The sequence below is a fragment of the Rhinoraja longicauda genome, chromosome 2 (genome assembly GCF_053455715.1).
Source record: "Rhinoraja longicauda isolate Sanriku21f chromosome 2, sRhiLon1.1, whole genome shotgun sequence".
In the NCBI taxonomy this organism is placed as follows: domain Eukaryota; kingdom Metazoa; phylum Chordata; class Chondrichthyes; order Rajiformes; family Arhynchobatidae; genus Rhinoraja; species Rhinoraja longicauda.
The window spans coordinates 18,118,236-18,138,719 of record NC_135954.1 but is presented as its reverse complement, the minus strand read 5'-3'; the positions used below and the strand labels follow the sequence as shown (position 1 = coordinate 18,138,719).

Here is a 20,484-nt window from a genome sequence, read left to right as displayed (position 1 = left end):
GTTGAGGATTACTACAATTACCCTATCTATTCCCATGATCCCTCATGCCTCTTGTGTTCCAAGGAATAAAGTCCCAGCCTGCTCAACCTCCATATTTATTGCTCAGGCCACCTAGTCCAGGCAACATCCACAAATCGTCTCTGCACCCTTTCCAGCTTAACAGGGTCACCAAGTTAGGAGGAGGGGGAGTTCAACGAGATCTGGGTGTCTTAGTGCATCAGTCAATGAAAGGAAGCATGCAGGTACAGCAGGCAGTGAAGAAAGCCAATGGAATGTTGGCCTTCGTAACAAGAGGAGTTGAGTATAGGAGCAAAGAGGTCCTTCTACAGTTGTACCGGGCCCTGGTGAGACCGCACCTGGAGCACTGTGTGCAGTTTTGGTCTCCAAATTTGAGGAAGGATATTCTTGCTATGGAGGGCGTGCAGCGTAGGTTCACTAGGTTAATTCGCGGAATGGCAGGACTCGTATGTTGAAAGGCTGGAGCGATTGGGCTTGTATACACTGGAATTTAGAAGGATGAGGGGGGATCTTATTGAAACATATAAGATAATTAGGGGATTGGACACATTAGAGGCAGGAAACATGTTCCCAATGTTGGGGGAGTCCAGAACAAGGGGCTACAGTTTAAGAATAAGGGGTAGGCCATTTAGAACGGAGATGAGGAAGAACTTTTTCAGTCAGAGAGTGGTGAAGGTGTGGAATTCTCTGCCTCAGAAGGCAGTGGAGGCCAGTTCGTTGGATGCTTTCAAGAGAGAGCTGGATAGAGCTCTTAAGGATAGCGGAGTGAGGGGGTATGGGGAGAAGGCAGGAACGGGGTACTGATTGAGAGTGATCAGCCATGATCGCATTGAATGGCGGTGCTGGCTCGAAGGGCTGAATGGCCTACTCCTGCACCTATTGTCTATTGTCTATAGAACACAATACTCCAAATGTGGCCAGACTAATGTTTTGTACAAATGTAACATAACTTCCCAACTTCTACACTCAATACTCTGACTAATGGCCAATGTGCAGAAAGCCTTCTTAACCCCCCCCCTCTATCTGTGACACCACTTAAAGAACTATGTATCTGCACTCCTAGATCCCTCTGCTCTACAACATACCCCAGTGCCCTACCATTCACTGTGCAGGTCTTGCCCTGGTTAGATTTCCCCAAATGCAACACCTCACATTTATCTGTATTAACTTTTCTTCAGCTCACCCAATCAAGGTCCTGCAGCAATTTTGACAACCATCTTCACTATATACAATACCACCCACTTTAGTGTCATCTACAAACTTATTAATTGTGCCTTGTACATTCTCACCCAAATCATTGATATAGATGACAAACAGCAAAGGGGCCCAGCACTAAACCCTGAGACAAACCACTGGTCACAGAACTCTGCACCAAAAAACCATCACCTTCTGCTTCCTTCCATCGATTTTCTATCCACTCAGCTAGCTCTACTTGGATCCCATGCGATCTGACCTTTCAGAGCAGCTTACCGCGTTGAATCTTGTTGAATGCCTTGCCGAAATCCACATACATTTACAGCTCTGCACTCAACCTTTTGTTACAACCCTAAAAAACTCCGATTTGTTAGACAGTATCTCCCACATACAAAACCCTGGTGATTATCCCTGACAATCCTTTCTAGGCCCGAGTAGGCCATTGTTCTGTGGGAGAATTTTATAAGGCTGACAAATTAATCCATAAGTAAAAAAGTGATTTCAACAAAAATGCATTAAGCATGTACTGAAAAGTTTGATTTATTCCCAAATTTGAATTACAATAGGCATACATTGTTATAGTATGAATGTCTGACACATTCTACCTGCTATACATAACATACACAGCGCTTAATGGAATTTGCTCTAAGTGTAGCTTATTGGCTTACATTTGTTACATGATTAAATTGATTTTCATTTAATAAAACATAACATGTTCAAGAACAATGATTCTAAAATTACTATTAAGCAGTTAAAATTAATAAGACAAACTTACCAAGGTTGGTTTGCACCACAAATTTTACTCGGTTTTAATCCGAGAGATTTATAGAATTTTACGTCATTGTACCTGAGAAATAAGGCACCATGCACAATTTAAAAAAAAGCTATTTTATGCTTACAGGTAGCCTCCATTAACAAAACATTATTCTGTTGTAATATAAGACAATATGGCACAGATGCATGCTAATGACATTAAAATCATGAACAGTAATCAATTTATATTCATTTTACAAAGTGCAATTTAGGTTTATGCAGATATGTATGTTTTAAAACTTGCGTGTTTATCAACCAGGTTTAAATTGTCTGATAATTTGTCTATTAGTTTGCTTTAATAGTTGCTACAGACATTATAAAGGGGAAGGATTATAAAGTAGCAAGAACTTATATTACACTTAATATCATTGTGAGATACTGCTCATATGAAACTTGTATCCAGCCATCCTGGTCGGTATCAAATCGTCTGAATACATCGGTTAGCCTCTGGAGAACAGAAAAACAAAACTTTAGCAGAAGTTCAATATTCAAATCAAATATTTGACATCCATTGTTAAAATCCTTTCATACCACTGTTTAGACTTCAGCTACTTTGAATAATTCAGACCCTACCGCAAAATACCTATCCAACTATTTAGGTAATCCCAATATTTGGCACCTCTCCCTCCCCACTCAGCAGGGTTCCCAGTTCTGATAACTTCTCATTCACTGAAAAATGAATCCTATCGTGCAACATTCTTAAATGGTGTTAAGTACGTATCACATCAGAAAGTCCCAAGCATGTCAGATAGCAGTTTTACTCGTAACGATTTACTGAGAAAATATAAAATACTTGGTCATAATTAAGAATAACAAGTTAGATGCCATTTAAGCCAATTATATTGAAAATTCTAATTTCATTTTCTGAAGATGTTTACAATAGGTTTTAATTGATTTCTGACCCTTCATCCCTTATTGCACCAATATATTTCTGCTTAGTCCAACATCTGTGCCTCAATTAGTAACCCAGAAATACACCCTTGGAGCTAGAGTCAGCACCAACTCTCAGGTATCTATCTTAATCTCCTCCTTCCCATCCAAATTCTACCACATTTACATATGAACAAGGGAAAAAACAATAGTAGGATATACCTTTAGGATTAAGAATAAGCGAGTTCGGTATCTCGCTCGCGCATGCGCAGGTCATAGGTCACAAGAACTAAACATTCTCGCCGGCTGATAACAGCGGGGAAGAAACGGCTCTTGAATCTGGTGATAAGTAATTGCAAGCTTTTATATCTTGTGCCCAAATAGGAAAAAAGATGATGAGGAAGGAGTGTGATTGTTGCCCTTGTTTTCCAGGCGTCGCGGCGAGGAAGACGGAGTCCGCTGGAGTTTTAGCCTGGCCTGCCAGCTGTCCCGGGCAATGGGGAAAAAGCCATACAGTTGTGGGCTGTGCAGTTGGACTCGCCCAGCTGCCGGCCCACCTGCACATGCATACGGTCGAGCTGTTGTTCAGATGCGAGGTGTGCGGAAAGGGCTATGGGCACTCCTCGAATTTGGCATGGCATCGACACAGGCACTCCAGCGACCGACCCTTCCAATGAAAGGCATGCAGCCTCGGCGCTGCTGCAACACTGGCAAGCAAAAATTCAGCTGCAGGCTCGGTGGCGAGTTCTTCCCCGTGCGGCCGCTGTTGGCGCAACACCGTCGCATCCACCAGCGGCCGGGTATTTGCAACCCACTCAGGGCTGTTGCGGCACAGGTGCACGACCCGGAGCAGGCGGCTCCCGTTCCGCTCTGACGCCTGCGGGAAGGATTTCTGCAGCGCCGGCTACCTGGCTCTTGCACAGCGGCGAGACCCAGTTCGTCTGCGAGGTCTCACAGCGAGCCTGTTGTAGCTGAGAGCCCACCGCTGGCGCAGCCACGGGCGGGAGCGGCTGTGAGGTTTGCAGCAAAGCTTTCTGCAACCCGTCTTACCTGCGGACGCACCGGCCAATCGGTTGCGAAACGTGCGATAGGGATTGCTGCAGCATCTCGTAACTGCTGATCCTTCAGCGCTTCCACAGTGGCGAGTGGCCCTTCAAGTGCGAGACCTGCAACAAGAGGTTCCTCAGCTCTTCCTCCGATCTGCCGCAGCACTAGCCAACCGACAGGTGCTTTTGGTGTGAGTGGCGCGCACCTGGAGTATTGTGTGTACACAATACTACAGGTGCGGCCTCACTAAGGCCCTGTACCGCTGCAGTAGGACCACCTTGCCTTCTCCCCCTGTGGATCTCCAGAAAGGAGTAGATGAAATGGCGGTGGCAGAAGTCACACCAAAAGCGTCTGTCGGTCGGCTAGTGCTGCGGTAGATCGGAGGAAGATCAAGGAAGAAGAGCCGAGGAAGCTCTTGTTACAGGTCTTGCAACTGAAGGGCCACTTGCTGCTGTGGAAGTGCTGATGCATCAGCAGTTATGAGGCACTGCAGTAATCCCTACTGCACGCTTCGCACCTGAAGGGCCTCTGGGCCAGTGGTTCTGCGGGCCAGTGGTTCCGCAGGCAAGTCGGGTTGCAGAACGCTTTGCCGCAAACCTCACAGCCGAACGGCTGCTCCTGCCCGTGGCTACGCTGGCGGTGGGCTCTCAGCTGCAACGGGCTGCCGAAAGCTCGGCCGTGAGACCTCGCAGGCGAACAGGTCACGCCGCTGTGCAAGAGCCAGGTAGCCGGCGCTGCGGAAATCCTTCCCACAGGCGTCGGAGCAGAACGGGAGCCGCTCGCTCTGGGTCATGCACCTGTGCCGCGACAGCCCTGAGCGGGTTGCAAATACCCGGCCGCCGGTGGATGCGACGGTGTTGCGCCAACAAGGGGAAGAACTTGCTGCAGAGCCTGCAGCAGAATTCGTGCTCGTTGGAGTGCAAGCGCCAGTGTTGCAGCAGCGCCGAGGCTGCACGCCTTAAATTGGAAGGGCCGGTCACCTGTGCCTGGCCAAATTCGAGGAGTGCCTGAAGCTCTTTCCGCACACCTCACATCGGAACAACAGCTTGATTGTGCGCAGGTGGGCCGGCTGCTGGGTGAAAGTCCAACCGCACAGCCCACAACCATGTGGCTTTTCCCCCCATTGCTGACAGACTAGGCTAAAACTCCAGTGGACTCCCTCTTCCCCGCCGCGACGCCTGGAAAACAAGAGCAACAATCACACTCCTTCCTCATCGTCTTTTTTCCTATTTGGGCACAAGATATAAAAGCTTGCAATCACTTATCACCAGATTCAAGAGCTGTTTCTTCCCCAGTTATCAGCCAGCGGGAATGTTTAGCTCTTGTGACCTATGACCTGCACATGCACGGTCGAGATACTGAACTTGCTTATTATATGTGGACCATAAATGTCATCAGCATTAGTCCTTTTCTGTGTTGTTATGTTTCCAACTATTCAAGATATCACTACATCATGAATGTCAGAATTGATTTATTCATACAATCGGTATACATGGAAGCTTCATAGCAGGTCAAAATACTCAAATGAGAACAATCCACCTTGTAATTTACTCAAGATTGTTACTGCTAGTACTTATTTTCTGAGAGCACTTTAATTCCTGCAAACCAGACAGCCAATTTCTCCACATCATGTTTAGTCCACGTGGTATCTACAAACCAGGTGGTTAATCTGTCACTATGTATTCTTCAATTGCCTGCAATCAAAGAATTTAGGCTTGCAACATGGGAAATTTGTAAAAGATCTCTAACTTACCTGTAAGACAATGCAGCACTGAATAAAATCATCGAAGGCTATCTGCCCTCTTCCTTGTCGATCAAATTTAGTAAGAAGAACGTTATAGAATTGTTCTGACAGACGGTACCCTAAAAAAAAAAAAGTCTGTTGGTGATTGAGACAACTTAAAAAAGATTTCATGCAAAGTATTAAGAAGTTGAGGTTTACATTGATACAAAATGAAGTAATTCAAAACACAATCTCAAGTCCCTGAACTCACCATATGATGGAGAGACTGAAGAGCTTAACTCACAAATGAACACCTTAGGTCAATCAATCTATCATACTACTTCAAAGGATTGTTGGTAAGAATCTGTAGCTTACATTTTAAAGGAATAGGGCAGAAATTTATCCTCAGTCTTTTGCGAGAATATGTAACTGATTTGAGTTTGGACATCTCCATCTCTGAAATTTGTTTGCATTTCTACCCTGGTAGAAATGACTAATACTTGAGTACACACAAACCAAAGCAAGAAATTAGACTTTATGCCAATTTTACTTCAGTTTTGCAATCACATAAATATTAGAGCAGTTTTACCTTGTATTGAGTTAAAAGGAAAAAGTTATTGAGTTAAAAGAAACATATTTGGAAAGAAAATACTATTAACTCTAAGAACCAACTATTGATTGCACATTGACTTTTATGTGAATTAGAACAAAACCATCAGGTGAGGTGCTGGACACAGAAAATTCCAGTGTAAGGCTGAAATTGTAGAAAAAACTAGCTCAATGTAGTTTCGGTCAACTTATAACAATAGCCACCACATGTAAGCTTTAAATATGATGCATGGAACTTCCACGTAAATGGAGCAGAAATGTAACTTTCAGCTCATGGACATACCAATTTTTTGTATTTCTGTGTGTATGTATTAAAGTAATTGACATAACATTCAATCTCAGCAACAGTGCAGAATCTCACTAGATGTCAAATCTATTCCAGACTACACCTAGCCTTTTTGATTAGGACATTTGAGGGAGGGCAAGCAACCAACACACGCTTGGTAATTTAGTCAGTCAGCAGAAAATCCAGTCCCTCCATCGAGATTTAGAAAGGACCAAAAACTAATTACAACATTTTGTTATGTTGAAATGTTCTATTTCTCCAACTTGGCCAACAAAACTTGCAGTATAGTTTTAAAAGGCTATCAGTTCTGGCTCTAGTTAGCTACGTAGACTGTTTTATTACCACAATGGAAGAAATAACCATCTACCAGGCTCGTTGCAATTTCCAAAAACATGAATTGATCATTATTATCATCGATGATCGTTCGAACTGCATACATGTACACAACTATTAATACAATATGGCATACCTGGAACAAAATTATTATATAGCTGAAAAATATCAATATTATATGTCAGAAAAAAATCAGACCCATAGGTTTTTGTATAAAAATGCACAGTTCAATTTCTCAGTTCTGTGTAATTTAAAACTTCATTGACTGACAACTTTTGCAAATCATCAAGATCACTAGGCTAGATGTAGGTCTTAATTAACATATGTTCTGCCATTTCAAAAGGCGTGTTGCTGTTCAAGTTATCTTTGAGTAGATTACTTACCAAAATTTGATAAAGCATGCTTCAATTCATTCTTATCAATGTAATTGGACTTATCTCTGTCGTATGTTCGAAAAATGTTTTGCCAGTCATTTATGTACTTCCAAAGACCCATAAATTCATTGAAATCCACTCCTCCTCTATTATTTCGGTCAAACATTCCTGTTTACAATAAAAAGTAGATGTGGTCATTTTGTAATAACATTTAACGGAGCCACAAAAACATATGGAAAAGGTGATGCTGGGTTACGCCAGCATTTTGTGTCTACCTTCGATTTAAACCAGCATCTGCAGTTCTTTCCTGCACATATGGAAAAGGATTATGCCACTCAGCTCCTCTGTCATTTATGGCCAATCGCATCTTGCCCTCAACATTGCTTTCCCGCTCCCTTCAAGTACTCAACTACCCTGCAGTTCAAATGTTTAATTTTTCAGCTTGAAACTATTTAATGATTCTAAACCTGTCCAATCCCCGTATCTGTCTAAATGTTTCTTAAACATTGCGATAGTACCTGGCTCAACTACCTGCTCCAAAAGCTCATTCCATATACCCACCACCCTTTGTGTGAAAATGATACCGCTCCTATTAAATCATTCCCCCCCCATTCACCTGAAACCTATGACAAGTTCTCGATTCCCCTACTCTGGGCAAGAGACCAAGTGTCTACCAGATCTATTCCTCTCATTATTTTGTACACCTTTAAAAGATCACCGCTCATCTTCCAGCCCTTCAAGGAATAGAGTCATAGCTTGCTCCCCCTCTCTATAGCTTAGGCCATCGAGACCTGGCAACGTCCTCGTAAATCATCTCTGCACTCTTTCCAACTTGACATCTTTTCTATAGTATGGTGCCCAAAACTAAACACAATACTCTAAAGGCGGCCTCACCAACGTTTTATACAACTGCAACATGATTTCCCAACTTTAATACTCAATGTTGTATGAAGGAACTGCAGATGCTGGTTTAAACCAAAGATAGACACAAAATGAAGAAACTCAGCGGGACAGGCAGCATCTCTGGATAGAAGGAATGGGTGACGTGTCAGGTCGAGACCCTTCTTCAATACTCTGCTCTGACCGATGATGGCCAATGTGCCAAAAGTCTTTTTGACCAGAGATGCCACGTTTAACTAACTATGTACCTGTACTATACAGCATCTCTGGAGAAAAGGAATAGGTGCTGTTTCGGGCTGAGACCCTTTTTCAGTCCTTTTCTCCAGAGATGCTGTCTGACGGGGATCGCTGGGCGGCACGGACTTGGTGGGCCAAAAGGGCCTGTTTCCGGCTGTATATATATGATATGATATGATATGACCTGCTGAGTTACTCCAGCTTTGTGTCCACACTTTAAACCAGCAACCTGTACATAGAGCCCTATTGTTCACTGCGTAGGTTCTGCCCATGTTATTGCTCCCAAAAAGCAACACCTCACATTTCTCTCAGCCCACCTGCCCAATCGATCAAGATTATTCTGCAATTTTTGACAACCATCTTCACAATCTCCAATACCACCCATTTTTGTGTCCTCTACAAACTTGCTAACCATGCCATGTACGTTCTCATGGAAATCATTGATATAGATGACAAACAGCAATGGGCCCAGCACCGAATCCTGAGGAACACCACTCGTCACAGGCCACCTGTCCGAAAAGCAACTTTCCACCATCACCCTCTGCTTCCTTCCATGAAGCCAATTTTCTATCTATGCAGCTATCTTGCCTTGAATCCCATGAGATCTAGCCTTCCAGAGTAGCCTACAAAGCGGAACCTTGTCAAATGCCTTACTAAAATCCATGTATGCAATGTCCACAGCTCTACCTTCCTCGGCCTTTTTGGTCACATCCTCAAAAAAACATATGATTAGTTCTAAAGAGGACGTTCAAGTTGCAACTTTAATCATTGGTAAACCACAAGTCCTCATAACTATTGACCTCTACGTTTATTGCCCTTCTTTTGCTCATGTAGATCTCTGGATTTTCTTTGCGTAGCAATGAACTGCCGCTGCTGATTTACACCGAAGATAGACAAAATGCTGGAGTAACTCAGCGGGTGAGCCAGCAACTCTGGAGAAAAGGAATAGGTGATGTTTCGGGTTGAGAGCCTGTATTTTCCTTCTTGCATTTAAAACCATCCAGGATAAATCTCAAGTACTTTCATTTAAAAATAATTCTCATTATTGGCAATAAATCAATTGCAATGAACAGACACTTACCTATGATTGACCTAACTGTCTTTGGATTGAAAGGTGTCCATGTCCCTATAAAATACAAATATTGATTTGTTTTGGACAGATATAAATATCTATATTTTTCCTTGGTTATGTAGCAACTGCAACTGAGAAAACAGGCAATACATTGCCACGATGGGCTGGGAAGATGCCTTTGAAATTATGTTTCTCTTCACTCCATTTTGAATTCCTCATGCCGATGCAATAGAGAATGCACATGCTGTGTTTTGCATTGTTCAATCTCATAAAATAGTCAGAGCTGACCATTTTTGTCTGAATGGGCTGAATTAACATGATTACTAGGTAATTAGAGCTAAAGAAATTCTAGTTGAAACCAAATGTCTCTCCATCATTTGTACAGAGGTGAAAAAATTCCTCTGTATACCACATTTTGGAAAATATTATTGTTTTTTTAATTTAAAATTGCATTTTTCACTTAACCCACATACCTCTCGTGTATAACTTTGCGTCAATATCGTCTAATCACTTTCAATTTTTTTCCTCCAGAGAACAATACAAAATGCTATCTGTTTATGAACTGACTTACCATTTGATAAAGCTTGCTGGAGCTCACTTTCAGATATAACCCCGCTTCGATCCCTATCAACTCTGAAAGACACACAAGCAAGGCAAGAATAAAACTCATTGTTCTAAATAACAAACTGCACCCCAATACTACTTATTTTTAAAAAAGGACTTCACATCCCCTCTTTGGCAGGATATTACTATTCCAGACGATATGATCCAAGTGAGATGCAGGCTGAAGACACTGGAATCTGCTGGTGGAACCTGGTGCTTCGAGCAGCATCTGTGGATGTGAAGGAATGGTCGACGTTTCGGGTTAAAAGCCTTGCATCAGTCTATGATAACCATCTTCCCTTTATGATAATCTTCCCTTGCTCAATGTTCCCCTGCCAGCAGGAGAAGACTATCCAAAGCAGACCAAGATCCATTCTGTGGGAAAGCTAGCCCTTGCTTTTCTGTCTATACTGCCAACTCCCACCTGATTGGCACTGTTGGGAAGGGAATGTCAGAGTTCAGGTTCACTGACTGTCACTCTGAGTTAATTATTTTAGCCTTTAAAGCAAAGGTTCTTCACCAGCCATGTTAAAATGTTCCAGATAGAAATGCCAACATTAAAATACTTACCGTGACAATTTGCACTGGTTAATTTCTTGTTCCAGTTGAAATTTTTAAAAGTATCCGATTCTCAGTACGGTATCAGGAACCCAAGTACTGACGACCTCTAGTAACATTATTAAGTAATCGATGGCTCACAATGATGTCTCTATATACCTGCTTTTCAGCATCTCGCTGACGGAACTAAAGTCTCTGTTCCCAGGGCCATTTCCTCCAATCCTACAATTTGAATCTTGATAACTAATGACATTACAGCCTCCACCTGCTCCTTGTTACTGAAGCAGAACTCTTCCATTATTCTGGGTTCGTCGATTCAAATCAGCCCAATGGTAGGTAGTAGATACTAACCACTGTCACAAAAAAGCTGCAAGGTACCACTGGGACATCGTGCTCTCTAGAACAAACGGCAAATGGTGGGCCACACTATGCATTGATAGGGGGTGGATTTGAAAATAGGCCAGGTTGCCCTTCCTCCAATGGGAAAAACATGCACATGCACATACTGGCAGTTGAACCGAGGGAAAATATGCTCCAATGATTGCCCGGTGAGCGAGAGGGAGGATGGTGAGAACAGAGGGACCTGGCTTGGGGGGCTGCGGAGAGACCATAGGGATCCAACGTGAGGAGGCGACGGAACAAAAGGGGGGTGGAAGAGGAACTAAATTGAATACTTATGTAATACTCACAAATATGCTGTATGGCTTTGCTCACAATAGATTAAGAGAAATGGAGATGGTGATCTTTATAAAGTTGCAGAGCTGGTTTGGGATTCCCAAAATTTTCTAATTATAATACCATAACTTTTTTAAAAAAAAATCACACCTCAATAAGTTTCAGTAATTTAATGTTTAGATTTATTCACAAAATGCTGGAGTAACTCAGCAGGTCAGGCAGCATCTCGGGAGAGAAGGAATGGGTGACGTTTCGGGTCGAGACCCTTCTTCAGACTGATGTCGGGGGTGGGCCAGTCTGTGGCAATGAATTCCACAGATTCACCACCCTCTGACTAAAGAAATTCCTCCTCATCTCCTTTCTAAAGGTGCGTCCATTTATTCTGGGACTATGCCCTCTGGTCCTAGAGTCTCCCACTAGTGGAAGCATCCTCTCCACATCCACTCTACTCAGGTCTTTCACTATTCGGTAAGTTTCAATGAGGTTTCCCCTCATCCTTCTAAACTCCAGCAAATACAGGCCCAGTGCCGTCAAATGCTCATCATATGACAATTCAATCATCCCTGAGATCATTCTCTCCAACGTCAGCATATCCTTCCTCAGATATGGGGCCCAAAACTGCTCCCAATACTCCAACTGGGGTTTGACCAGTGCTTTACAAAGCCTCATATTATATCCCTGTTTTTATATTCTAATCCTCTCAAAATAAATGCTAACATTGTATTTGGCTCTCTTACTACCCATTTCAACTCGCGAATTAACCTTTTGGGAATCCTGCACCAGCACTCCCAAGTCCCTTTGCATCTCCGATTTCTGAATCCTCTCCCAATTAGAAAATAGTCTATGCCTTTATTCCCACTACCAAGGTTGGGAGAGTGGTCAAAGAAGTGGCAGATGGAATACAGTGTAGCAAAGCACCAAGGCAAATTCCTTGTATGCATACGTACTTGGCCAATATATTTATTCAATTCAAAATGCATGACTGCACACTTTGCTACACTGTATTCCATCTGCCACTTCTTTGGCCACTCTCCCAACCTGTCCATGGCATTCTGCAGTGTTCCTGCTTCCTCCACACTACATGCCCCTCCACTTACCTTCGCATCATCTGCAGATTTGGCCACAAAACCTTCAATTCTCTCATCCAAATCAGGGTATTGAGTATGGAGGTAGAAACAATGAACTGCAGATGCAGGTTTACCAAGAAAAGACACAAAAGATACTTCATGTCTGAAGAATGGTCCCAAAGTGTCACCTGTCCATGTTCTCCAGGGGTGTTGCCTGAACTGTTGAGTTACTCCAGCATTTAGTGTCTCTTCATATTGAGTATAGAAGTTGGGATGTTACGTTACGGTTGTAGAAGACATTGGTGAAGCCACATTTGGATTATTGTATTCAGTTGTGGTCACCCTGCTGGAGGACAGATGTTGTTAATCTGGAGAATGCAGAGAAAATCTACAAGGGCTTGAGCTACAGGGGAGGTTGGGCAGGCCAGGACGATATTCTTTGGAGTGTAGGAGGATGAGGTGTGATCTTATAGAGGTGCATAAAAACATGAGGGGAATAGATAGTGTAGACGCACAGTCTTTTATCCAGAGTAGGGAAATCAAGAACCAGAGGACATAAGTTTAAGAGGGGAAAGATTTAATAGGAACTGAGGGTATATGGAATGAGCTACCAAAGGAGGTCGTTGAGGCAGGTACTACAACAACATTTAAAAGACATTTGGACAGGTTAATGGATAGGAAAGGTTTAGAGGGATACGGGCAAAATGGGGGCAGGTATATCATGTCATATATATACAGCCGGAAACAGGCCTTTTCGGCCCTCCAAGTCCGTGCCGCCCAGCGATCCCCGTACATTAACACTATCCTACACCCACTAGGGACAATTTTTTTTAAACATTTACCCAGCCAATTAACCTACATACCTGTACGTCTTTGGAGTGTGGGAGGAAACCGAAGATCTCGGAGAAAACCCACGCAGGTCACGGGGAGAACGTACAAACTCCTTACAGTACAGCACCCGTAGTCAGGATCGAACCTGAGTCTCCGGCGCTGCATTCGCTGTAAAGCAGCAACTCTACCGCTGTGCTACCGTGCCGCCCTATTAGAATTAGTGTAGATGGGACATATTGGAAGGCATTGGTATGTTGGTACAAAGAGTGTGTTCCATGCCTTATGACTCTATAACTCTAAGTATTAGTTGAAATAAATAGTCTGGTAAAGCTTGGAGCTTAAGAAAGTTAGGTTGTCTAACTGAAAAACATTTACAGCCTTTATTGATCTCCAAATATTGTGATGTTCTTATCTAAGTGTCTGACAAAGGAAGGATATAGGTGGAGACAGGAAGATAGAGGGAGATCTGGGAAGGAGGAGGGGAAGGGAGGGACAGAGGAGCTATCTGAAGTTGGAGAAGTCGACGTTCATACCGACTCTATGACTTCATGAAGCATTGGATAAATGCAGCAGTTCTTTGTGCTTCCAATCAGACATTGAAAATTTACAACTTCAGATACTAACCGGTAAGGGTTAGTATCTTTCCTAATCAAAAACCCTGGGTGGACAGGTCTATTCGCGCTGCTTTGAATGCTCGCACCGCTGCTGACAACTCCGGCCTGGAATCCGGCAATATGGACGACTACAAGGTAGAGTCCTACCGACTGCGAAGGGTGGTGAAGGACGCAAAAAGGAGGTACAGGGACAGGCTGGAGTCGCAGATGGAGCAGCAGGACACCAGGCGCCTTTGGCAGGGGCCACGGACTATAACTAACTACCGGTGCAGCCCCCCCTCAACCAGAAGTGCTGCCACCTCCATAGCTGATGACCTGAACTCTTTTTATGCACGGTTCGAGACGGGCAACATCACCCCTAGCTCGCCGTCTAAAAACAACACCAACAGTGCACTGGCTAGCGAGGCTGGCGGGGGATCCATCGCCAGGGATGTGCACACATTCTCGGTGTCCGAGCACGACGTGAGGAGTGCTCTGACGCGTGTGAACACGAGGAAAGCTGGAGGCCCAGATGGTATAGCAGGGCGAGTACTAAAGTCTTGTGCTACTCAGCTTGCTCCAGTGCTCACCACAATATTTAACCTCTCCTTGGCCAAGTCCGTGGTCCCTGCATGCTTCAAAAAATCCATTATTGTACCGGTGCCAAAGAATGCCTCACAATAGACAATAGGTGCAGGAGTAGGCCATTCAGCCCTTCGAGCCAGCACCGCCATTCAATGCGATCATGGCTGATCACTCTCAATCAGTACCCCGTTCCTGCCTTCTCCCCATACCCCCTCACTCCGCTATCCTTAAGAGCTCTATCCAGCCCTCTCTTGAAAGCATCCAACGAACTGGCCTCCACTGCCTTCTGAGGCAGAGAATTCCACACCTTCACCACCCTCTGACTGAAAAAGTTCTTCCTCATCTCCGTTCTAAATGGCCTACCCCTTATTCTTAAACTGTGGCCCCTTGTTCTGGACTCCCCCAACATTGGGAACATGTTATCTGCCTCTAATGTGTCCAGTCCCCTAATTATCTTATATGTTTCAATAAGATCCCCCCTCATCCTTCTAAATTCCAGTGTATACAAGCCCAATCGCTCCAGCCTTTCAACATACGACAGTCCCGCCATTCCGGGAATTAACCTAGTGAACCTACGCTGCACGCCCTCCATAGCAAGAATATCCTTCCTCAAATTTGGAGACCAAAACTGCACACAGTACTCCAGGTGCGGTCTCACCAGGGCCCGGTACAACTGTAGAAGGACCTCTTTGCTCCTATACTCAACTCCTCTTGTTACGAAGGCCAACATTCCATTGGCTTTCTTCACTGCCTGCTGTACCTGCATGCTTCCTTTCATTGACTGATGCACTAGGACACCCAGATCTCGTTGAACTCCCCCTCCTCCTAACTTGACACCATTCAGATAATAATCTGCCTTTCTATTCTTACTTCCAAAAATTCTTACCTCACACTTATCTACATTAAACTGCATCTGCCATGTATCCGCCCACTCACACAACCTGTCCAAGTCACCCTGCAGCCTTATTGCATCTTCCTCACAATTCACACTACCCCCCAACTTAGTATCATCTGCAAATTTGCTAATGGTACTTTTAATCCCTTCGTCCAAGTCTCCAGCTTATTTGAATGACTCACCTCGGTTGTCATGAGACTAATCAAGAACCACATCTGTGCCCTCTTTCCTCACAACATGGACCCACTGCAGTTCGCATACCGTCCGAACAGGTCCACGGATGATGCGGTCTCCCAGGTTCTGCACACCGCTCTCTCTCATCTGAACAGCCAGAACGGGGGCTATGTGGGGATGCTGTTCATTGACTTTAATTCAGCTTTCGATACCATAGCCACCACCAGACTTGCTGAGAAGCTGCTGGAACCGGGGCTTAACACTCCTCTGTGTGCCTGTGTCCTGGACTTTCTCACCGCCAGGCCCGAAGTGGTCAGGAGGGGGGAACACACATCTAGCCCCCTCACCCTGAACATAGGATACCCCCAGGGTTGCGTCCTTAGCCCCCTACTGTACTCCCTGTACAAACATGACTGTGGCCAGGTTCAGCTCAAACTCCATCATCAAGTTTGCTGATGACATTGTGGTGGTGGGCCGGATCTCTGACAACGATGAGAAGACCTACCGGGAGGAGGTGGCTGATCTGGCACTCTGGTGTCGGGACAATAGCCTCCTCTTGAATGTCAAAAAGACTAAGGAGCTGATCGTGGACTTTAGAAGGGCTCAACATCCAAGGACGTACACGCCACTGGAAATAAATGGGTCTACTGTGGATAGGGTAAGCAGCTTTAAATACCTGGGAGTCCACATCAAAGAGGATCTGACATGGACAACACATATTGCCGCACTGGTGGGTAAGTCAAGGCAGTGCCTTTACCACCTCAGACACTGAGGAAATTGAGTGTCTCTGAGGATCCTTCACTGCTTCTACTCTGGGGCTGTAGAGAGCATCCTGTCCGGCAACATCACAGTCTGGTTTAGGAACAGCTCTGCCCAGGACAGGAAGGCCCTGCAGTGAGTAGTTCGGCAGAACGCACCATGGGAACTACACTCACCCCCCTGCAGGACCTATACATCAGGAGGTGCAGATCAAGAGCAAGCAAGATTATGGGGGACCCCTACCACCCCAGCAACAGACTGTTCCAGCTGCTACGGTCAGGCAAACGTCTCCGCTGTCATGCTGTGAAAACGGAGAGGATCAGACAGAGTTTCTTCCCACAGGCCATCAGGACTGTTAACTATTATAACTCCAGGGATCCATTTTTTTTTCTGTATTAATTTTAATTTATATACTGTAATCATAATTTTTTTTGCACAATCCGCAGGCGTTGCCACTTTCATTTCACTGCACTGTATGTGCATGTGACAAATAAACTTGACTTGACTTGTTTGGTTGAATCAGATCGCTGCATTCCTGCTTGTAAATAAAAAAATTCCCCAGCACTTCATCCTCAATTGTAAGTAACTTCCTTCAATGCAGCCAAGCAAATCCATCTATGCACCTCTCACAGGCAATGCTCTATCCTAGCAAATAATGACTGCTACATTGAAAATGTGACCGCAAAGAAGTATAAAGGAAATTTATTCCAGTTATCTTCTCTGCTACTTCTGAAATCCTCATCCAAGTCTGCTATTTTAGACTTGACTATTCTCCCTGCGCCCGTCTAGCGAAAGGTGCAGAAGCTTGAAAGTGTGCACCACTAGACGGAGAAACAGGTTCTTCCCCACTGTTCCGCTGGACATTTCCTCCATAAATTAGGGTACTGTCCGATTCACCTCTACCCCATTGCGGACATTGGACTTTGGCTGTGGAACTGAGTCACTACATTGCTGATAACTATATTCTGCACTCTGTATCTTCCCCTTTGCTTTCTTTATTGTACTTGAGTTTGACTTGATTGTATTTATGTATAACATTATCTGATTGAATTGCATGCAAAACAAAGCTTTTCCCTTTACCAAGGTGCACGTGACAATAAAAAAAATTAACATGTTGGAAATGCAACACTAACACAACCGTACATCATGCATGCATCACCTTGCTTTCAAATTCTTCCATATCCTCATTGCCCTAATATAAATGCCCTCTTGCCCTTTAAACCCCATGCATTCAAACAGCATGATAACCTCAGTCTAACGCCACAATTTGCAGGTAGGCGTTCAATACTTTGGCTAACTATACATTTCTCTTGCTAAACATCTTTATATCTTTAAGATGTTCTTTAACATCCGTGGCACGGAAAATGCTGGAATCTATTAAGAAAAGTGGTGGGGGGGGGGGGGGGGGGGGATTTAAGTAATAATACAATTGGGTGGAGTGATCATAGATTTATGAACTGAAATTAGCGTTTGAGAGATGTTTTTTCTTGAGATTGTAAACAGAAGAGATAAGATCAGTCAGAGAGTTGTAAATCTGTGGAATTCTCTGCCTCAGAAGGCAGCGGAGGCCAATTCTCTGAATGCATTCAAGAGAGAGCTAGATAGAGCTCTTAAGGGTAGCGGAGTCAGGGGGTATGGGGAGAAGGCAGGAACAGGGTACTGATTGAGAATGATCAGCCATGATCACATTGAATGGAGGTGCTGGTTCGAAGGGCCGAATGGCCTACAGCTGCACCTGACCCTCTGAAGGGCCTTCCTGTCCTGCCAGCTGCTCAGAAAAGGACAGGAAGGCCCTTCAGAGGGTCCTCACGACGGCCCAGAAAATCATCGGCTGCTCACTGCCCTCCCTGGAGCACCTGTTCAGCCTGCGCTGCCTCAGTAGAGCAGGCAAAATAATAAAAGATCCATCCCACCCCGGCCACCGTCTGTTTGTTCATCTGCCCTCTGGTCGACGTTTCAGGTCAATCAAATCCCGAACAAACAGACTTAAGAACAGTTTTTACCCCAGGGCCATACGAGAACTGAACACTACCTGTGCACTAGGCAACACCGTTAAAAAATCTTGTACTTAATTTAATTGTATTTATGTATTTATTTGTTTTTGCATTTATTGCATATATGTTTGTACGCACCGTCAGGATTGGCTGTTTTTTAATTTCGTTGTACTCGTTGCAATGACAATAAATGAATATTATTATTATTATTATTAAGTGGCAGTGTCCATTGAGAAGAGGATGCAAAAAGCTTTAAAGGGATAAAGGCAAGGCTAAGTGAATGGGGAAGCACATGGCAGAGGGAACCTGCGCACAATATTTAAATGTTGCACACTTTGATGGGAAAAGGTAAAGATTAGGTTATTTGCCAGAAGACTATGCAGTAAAATCCGATAGGTTACAAGGTTTTCCAGAGAGCCGCTGAAGAGATGGTCTCTTGAATAGTTATTTATTTTCATATATCATTGGCTTTTGTGCCAGCTATTCTACCAGTCTCCAGTAAAAGTAAACTTCACTGGGCTGGAGTTAAGATAAATACAGATTTATGCAGATAAATGTGAGCTGTTGCATTTTGGGCAGTCTAACCAGGCAGGATCTTCACAGTAAATGACAGGGTAATGCGGAGTGTTGTAGAGTAGAGGGATGAGGAGTGCAGGTACATAGTTCCTTGAAAGTTACGCCACAGGTATATAAGGTGGTCAAGAAGGCTTCGGCACATTGGCCTTCGTCAGTAAGGGTTTTGAGTACAGAAGTTGGGATGTTCTGTTTCAGGTGTTCAAGACGCTGATGAGACCACAGTTGGAGTACGGTGTTCAGTGTGGTAATCCTGTTATACGAAAGATGTTGGAAGAACTGGAAAGAGTGCAGAGATTTACGAGAATGTTGCCAGGACTTGAGGATCTGTCCCTAAATACCACCAAGACCAAGGAGCTGATCATCAACTTCCGTAGGTCACATAACAGGGAATATGCCCCGATCTCTATCAACGGGGACAGTGTGGAGAGAGTGTCCAGCTTCAAGTTTCTGGGCACCCACATTTCAGAGGACCTAACATGGTCCAATAACACTGCTGCGCTGGTCAAGAAGGCACAACAAAGATTGTTCTACCTAAGAACACTGAAAAAGTCTGGTCTACCCCAACAGCTGCTGACGACCTTCTACCGCTGCACCATAGAGAGCATCCTAACGCATGGCACCTCTGTGTGGTACCTCAGCTGCACGGAGGCAGAAAGGAAAGCTCTACAGCGGGTAGTCCATGGAGCTCAGAGGGCCATCGGAACACAGCTACCAGACTTGGAGGGCATCTACAACACACGATGCCTCAGAAAAGCCACCAGCATCCACAAAGACTCTTCACACCCCTGCAACAGTCTGTTCGAACTCCTTCCATCGGGCAGACGATACAAGGCCTTCTACGCCTGCACCTCCAGACTCAGGAACAGCTTCATCCCCAGGGCCATAGCTGCTAGGAACCGGTCCTGCTGAGCCGGATGGTCACAACGCATAGATCAACTTACACTTTACCCTGTCTAAAACTGTTACCATTGTTTCGTTGGGTTGCTGTTGTCTAAATTACTTAAATTATTGCATCGTATGGGAGGCGCATTCCCAATCTCGTTGTACCCCTGGGTACAATGACAATAAAGATATATTGTATTGTATTGTATTGACCTATTGGGAGAGGTTGGACAGGCTATGACTGTATTCCTTGGAGTGTGGGAGGATGAAAGGTAATCTTATAGAGGTGTATCAGATCATGAGGAGAATAGATAGGGCAGATGCACAAAATCTTTTACCCAGAGTAAGGGAATCAAGAATCAGAGGGCATAAGATTAAGGTGAGAAGGAAAAGATTTAGTAGGAATCTGAGGGACAACTTTTTCCACAGAGAGGGTGGTGGGCATATAGAATGAGCTGGTGGAGCAGAAACTATAACAACATTTAAAAGGCATTTGGACAAGAAGAAGGATAGGAAAGGTTTAAAGGAATACAGGCCAAATGTGGGCAGGTGGGACTAATGTAGATGGGGCATCTTTGTCAGCATGGGCAAGCTGGGCCGAAGGGCCGGTTTCCATGCTGTATGTCACCGAGTTCAAGTCAGGATTTCACAATGAAATGAAATAAAATGACTCTCAGTTCATTTGTCTCCAAGTGAAACTGTTTTAAACATTCACAAATTTAACAACCCATATTATTTCACAAAGTACAACTCCTAATATATTAGTGAAGTGAAAATGTGAAAACTAAAGGTTAATTCTTACAAGGAACATTGCTT

At 44.2% G+C, this 20,484-nt stretch overlaps 2 protein-coding genes across 3 annotated transcripts in view; one reads left to right on the top strand and one right to left on the bottom strand.

Annotated features, from left to right (window-relative positions):
- anks6 (ankyrin repeat and sterile alpha motif domain containing 6) overlaps nt 1–10,445 on the top strand; it is a 53,448-nt gene extending 43,003 nt beyond the window's left edge. The window contains exon 16 of the mRNA XM_078415632.1: nt 10,008–10,445. The gene's annotated coding sequence lies outside the window, so the exon portion shown is untranslated. The remainder of the gene's footprint in view (nt 1–10,007) is intronic.
- The window catches only part of pdcd6 (programmed cell death 6), a 21,256-nt gene continuing 2,508 nt past the window's right edge, over nt 1,737–20,484 (bottom strand). The window contains exons 2-6 of one of the 2 annotated variants that reach the window (XM_078415651.1): nt 10,048–10,109; nt 9,486–9,530; nt 7,277–7,435; nt 5,696–5,805; nt 1,737–2,472 (exon numbers count right to left, since the gene is read on the bottom strand). In XM_078415651.1, coding sequence (XP_078271777.1) covers nt 2,374–2,472; nt 5,696–5,805; nt 7,277–7,435; nt 9,486–9,530; nt 10,048–10,109 — 475 coding nt within the window. In that variant the 3' untranslated portion in view covers nt 1,737–2,373. The remainder of the gene's footprint in view (nt 2,473–5,695; nt 5,806–7,276; nt 7,436–9,485; nt 9,531–10,047; nt 10,110–20,484) is intronic. The other variant, XM_078415657.1, reaches the window with a different exon arrangement.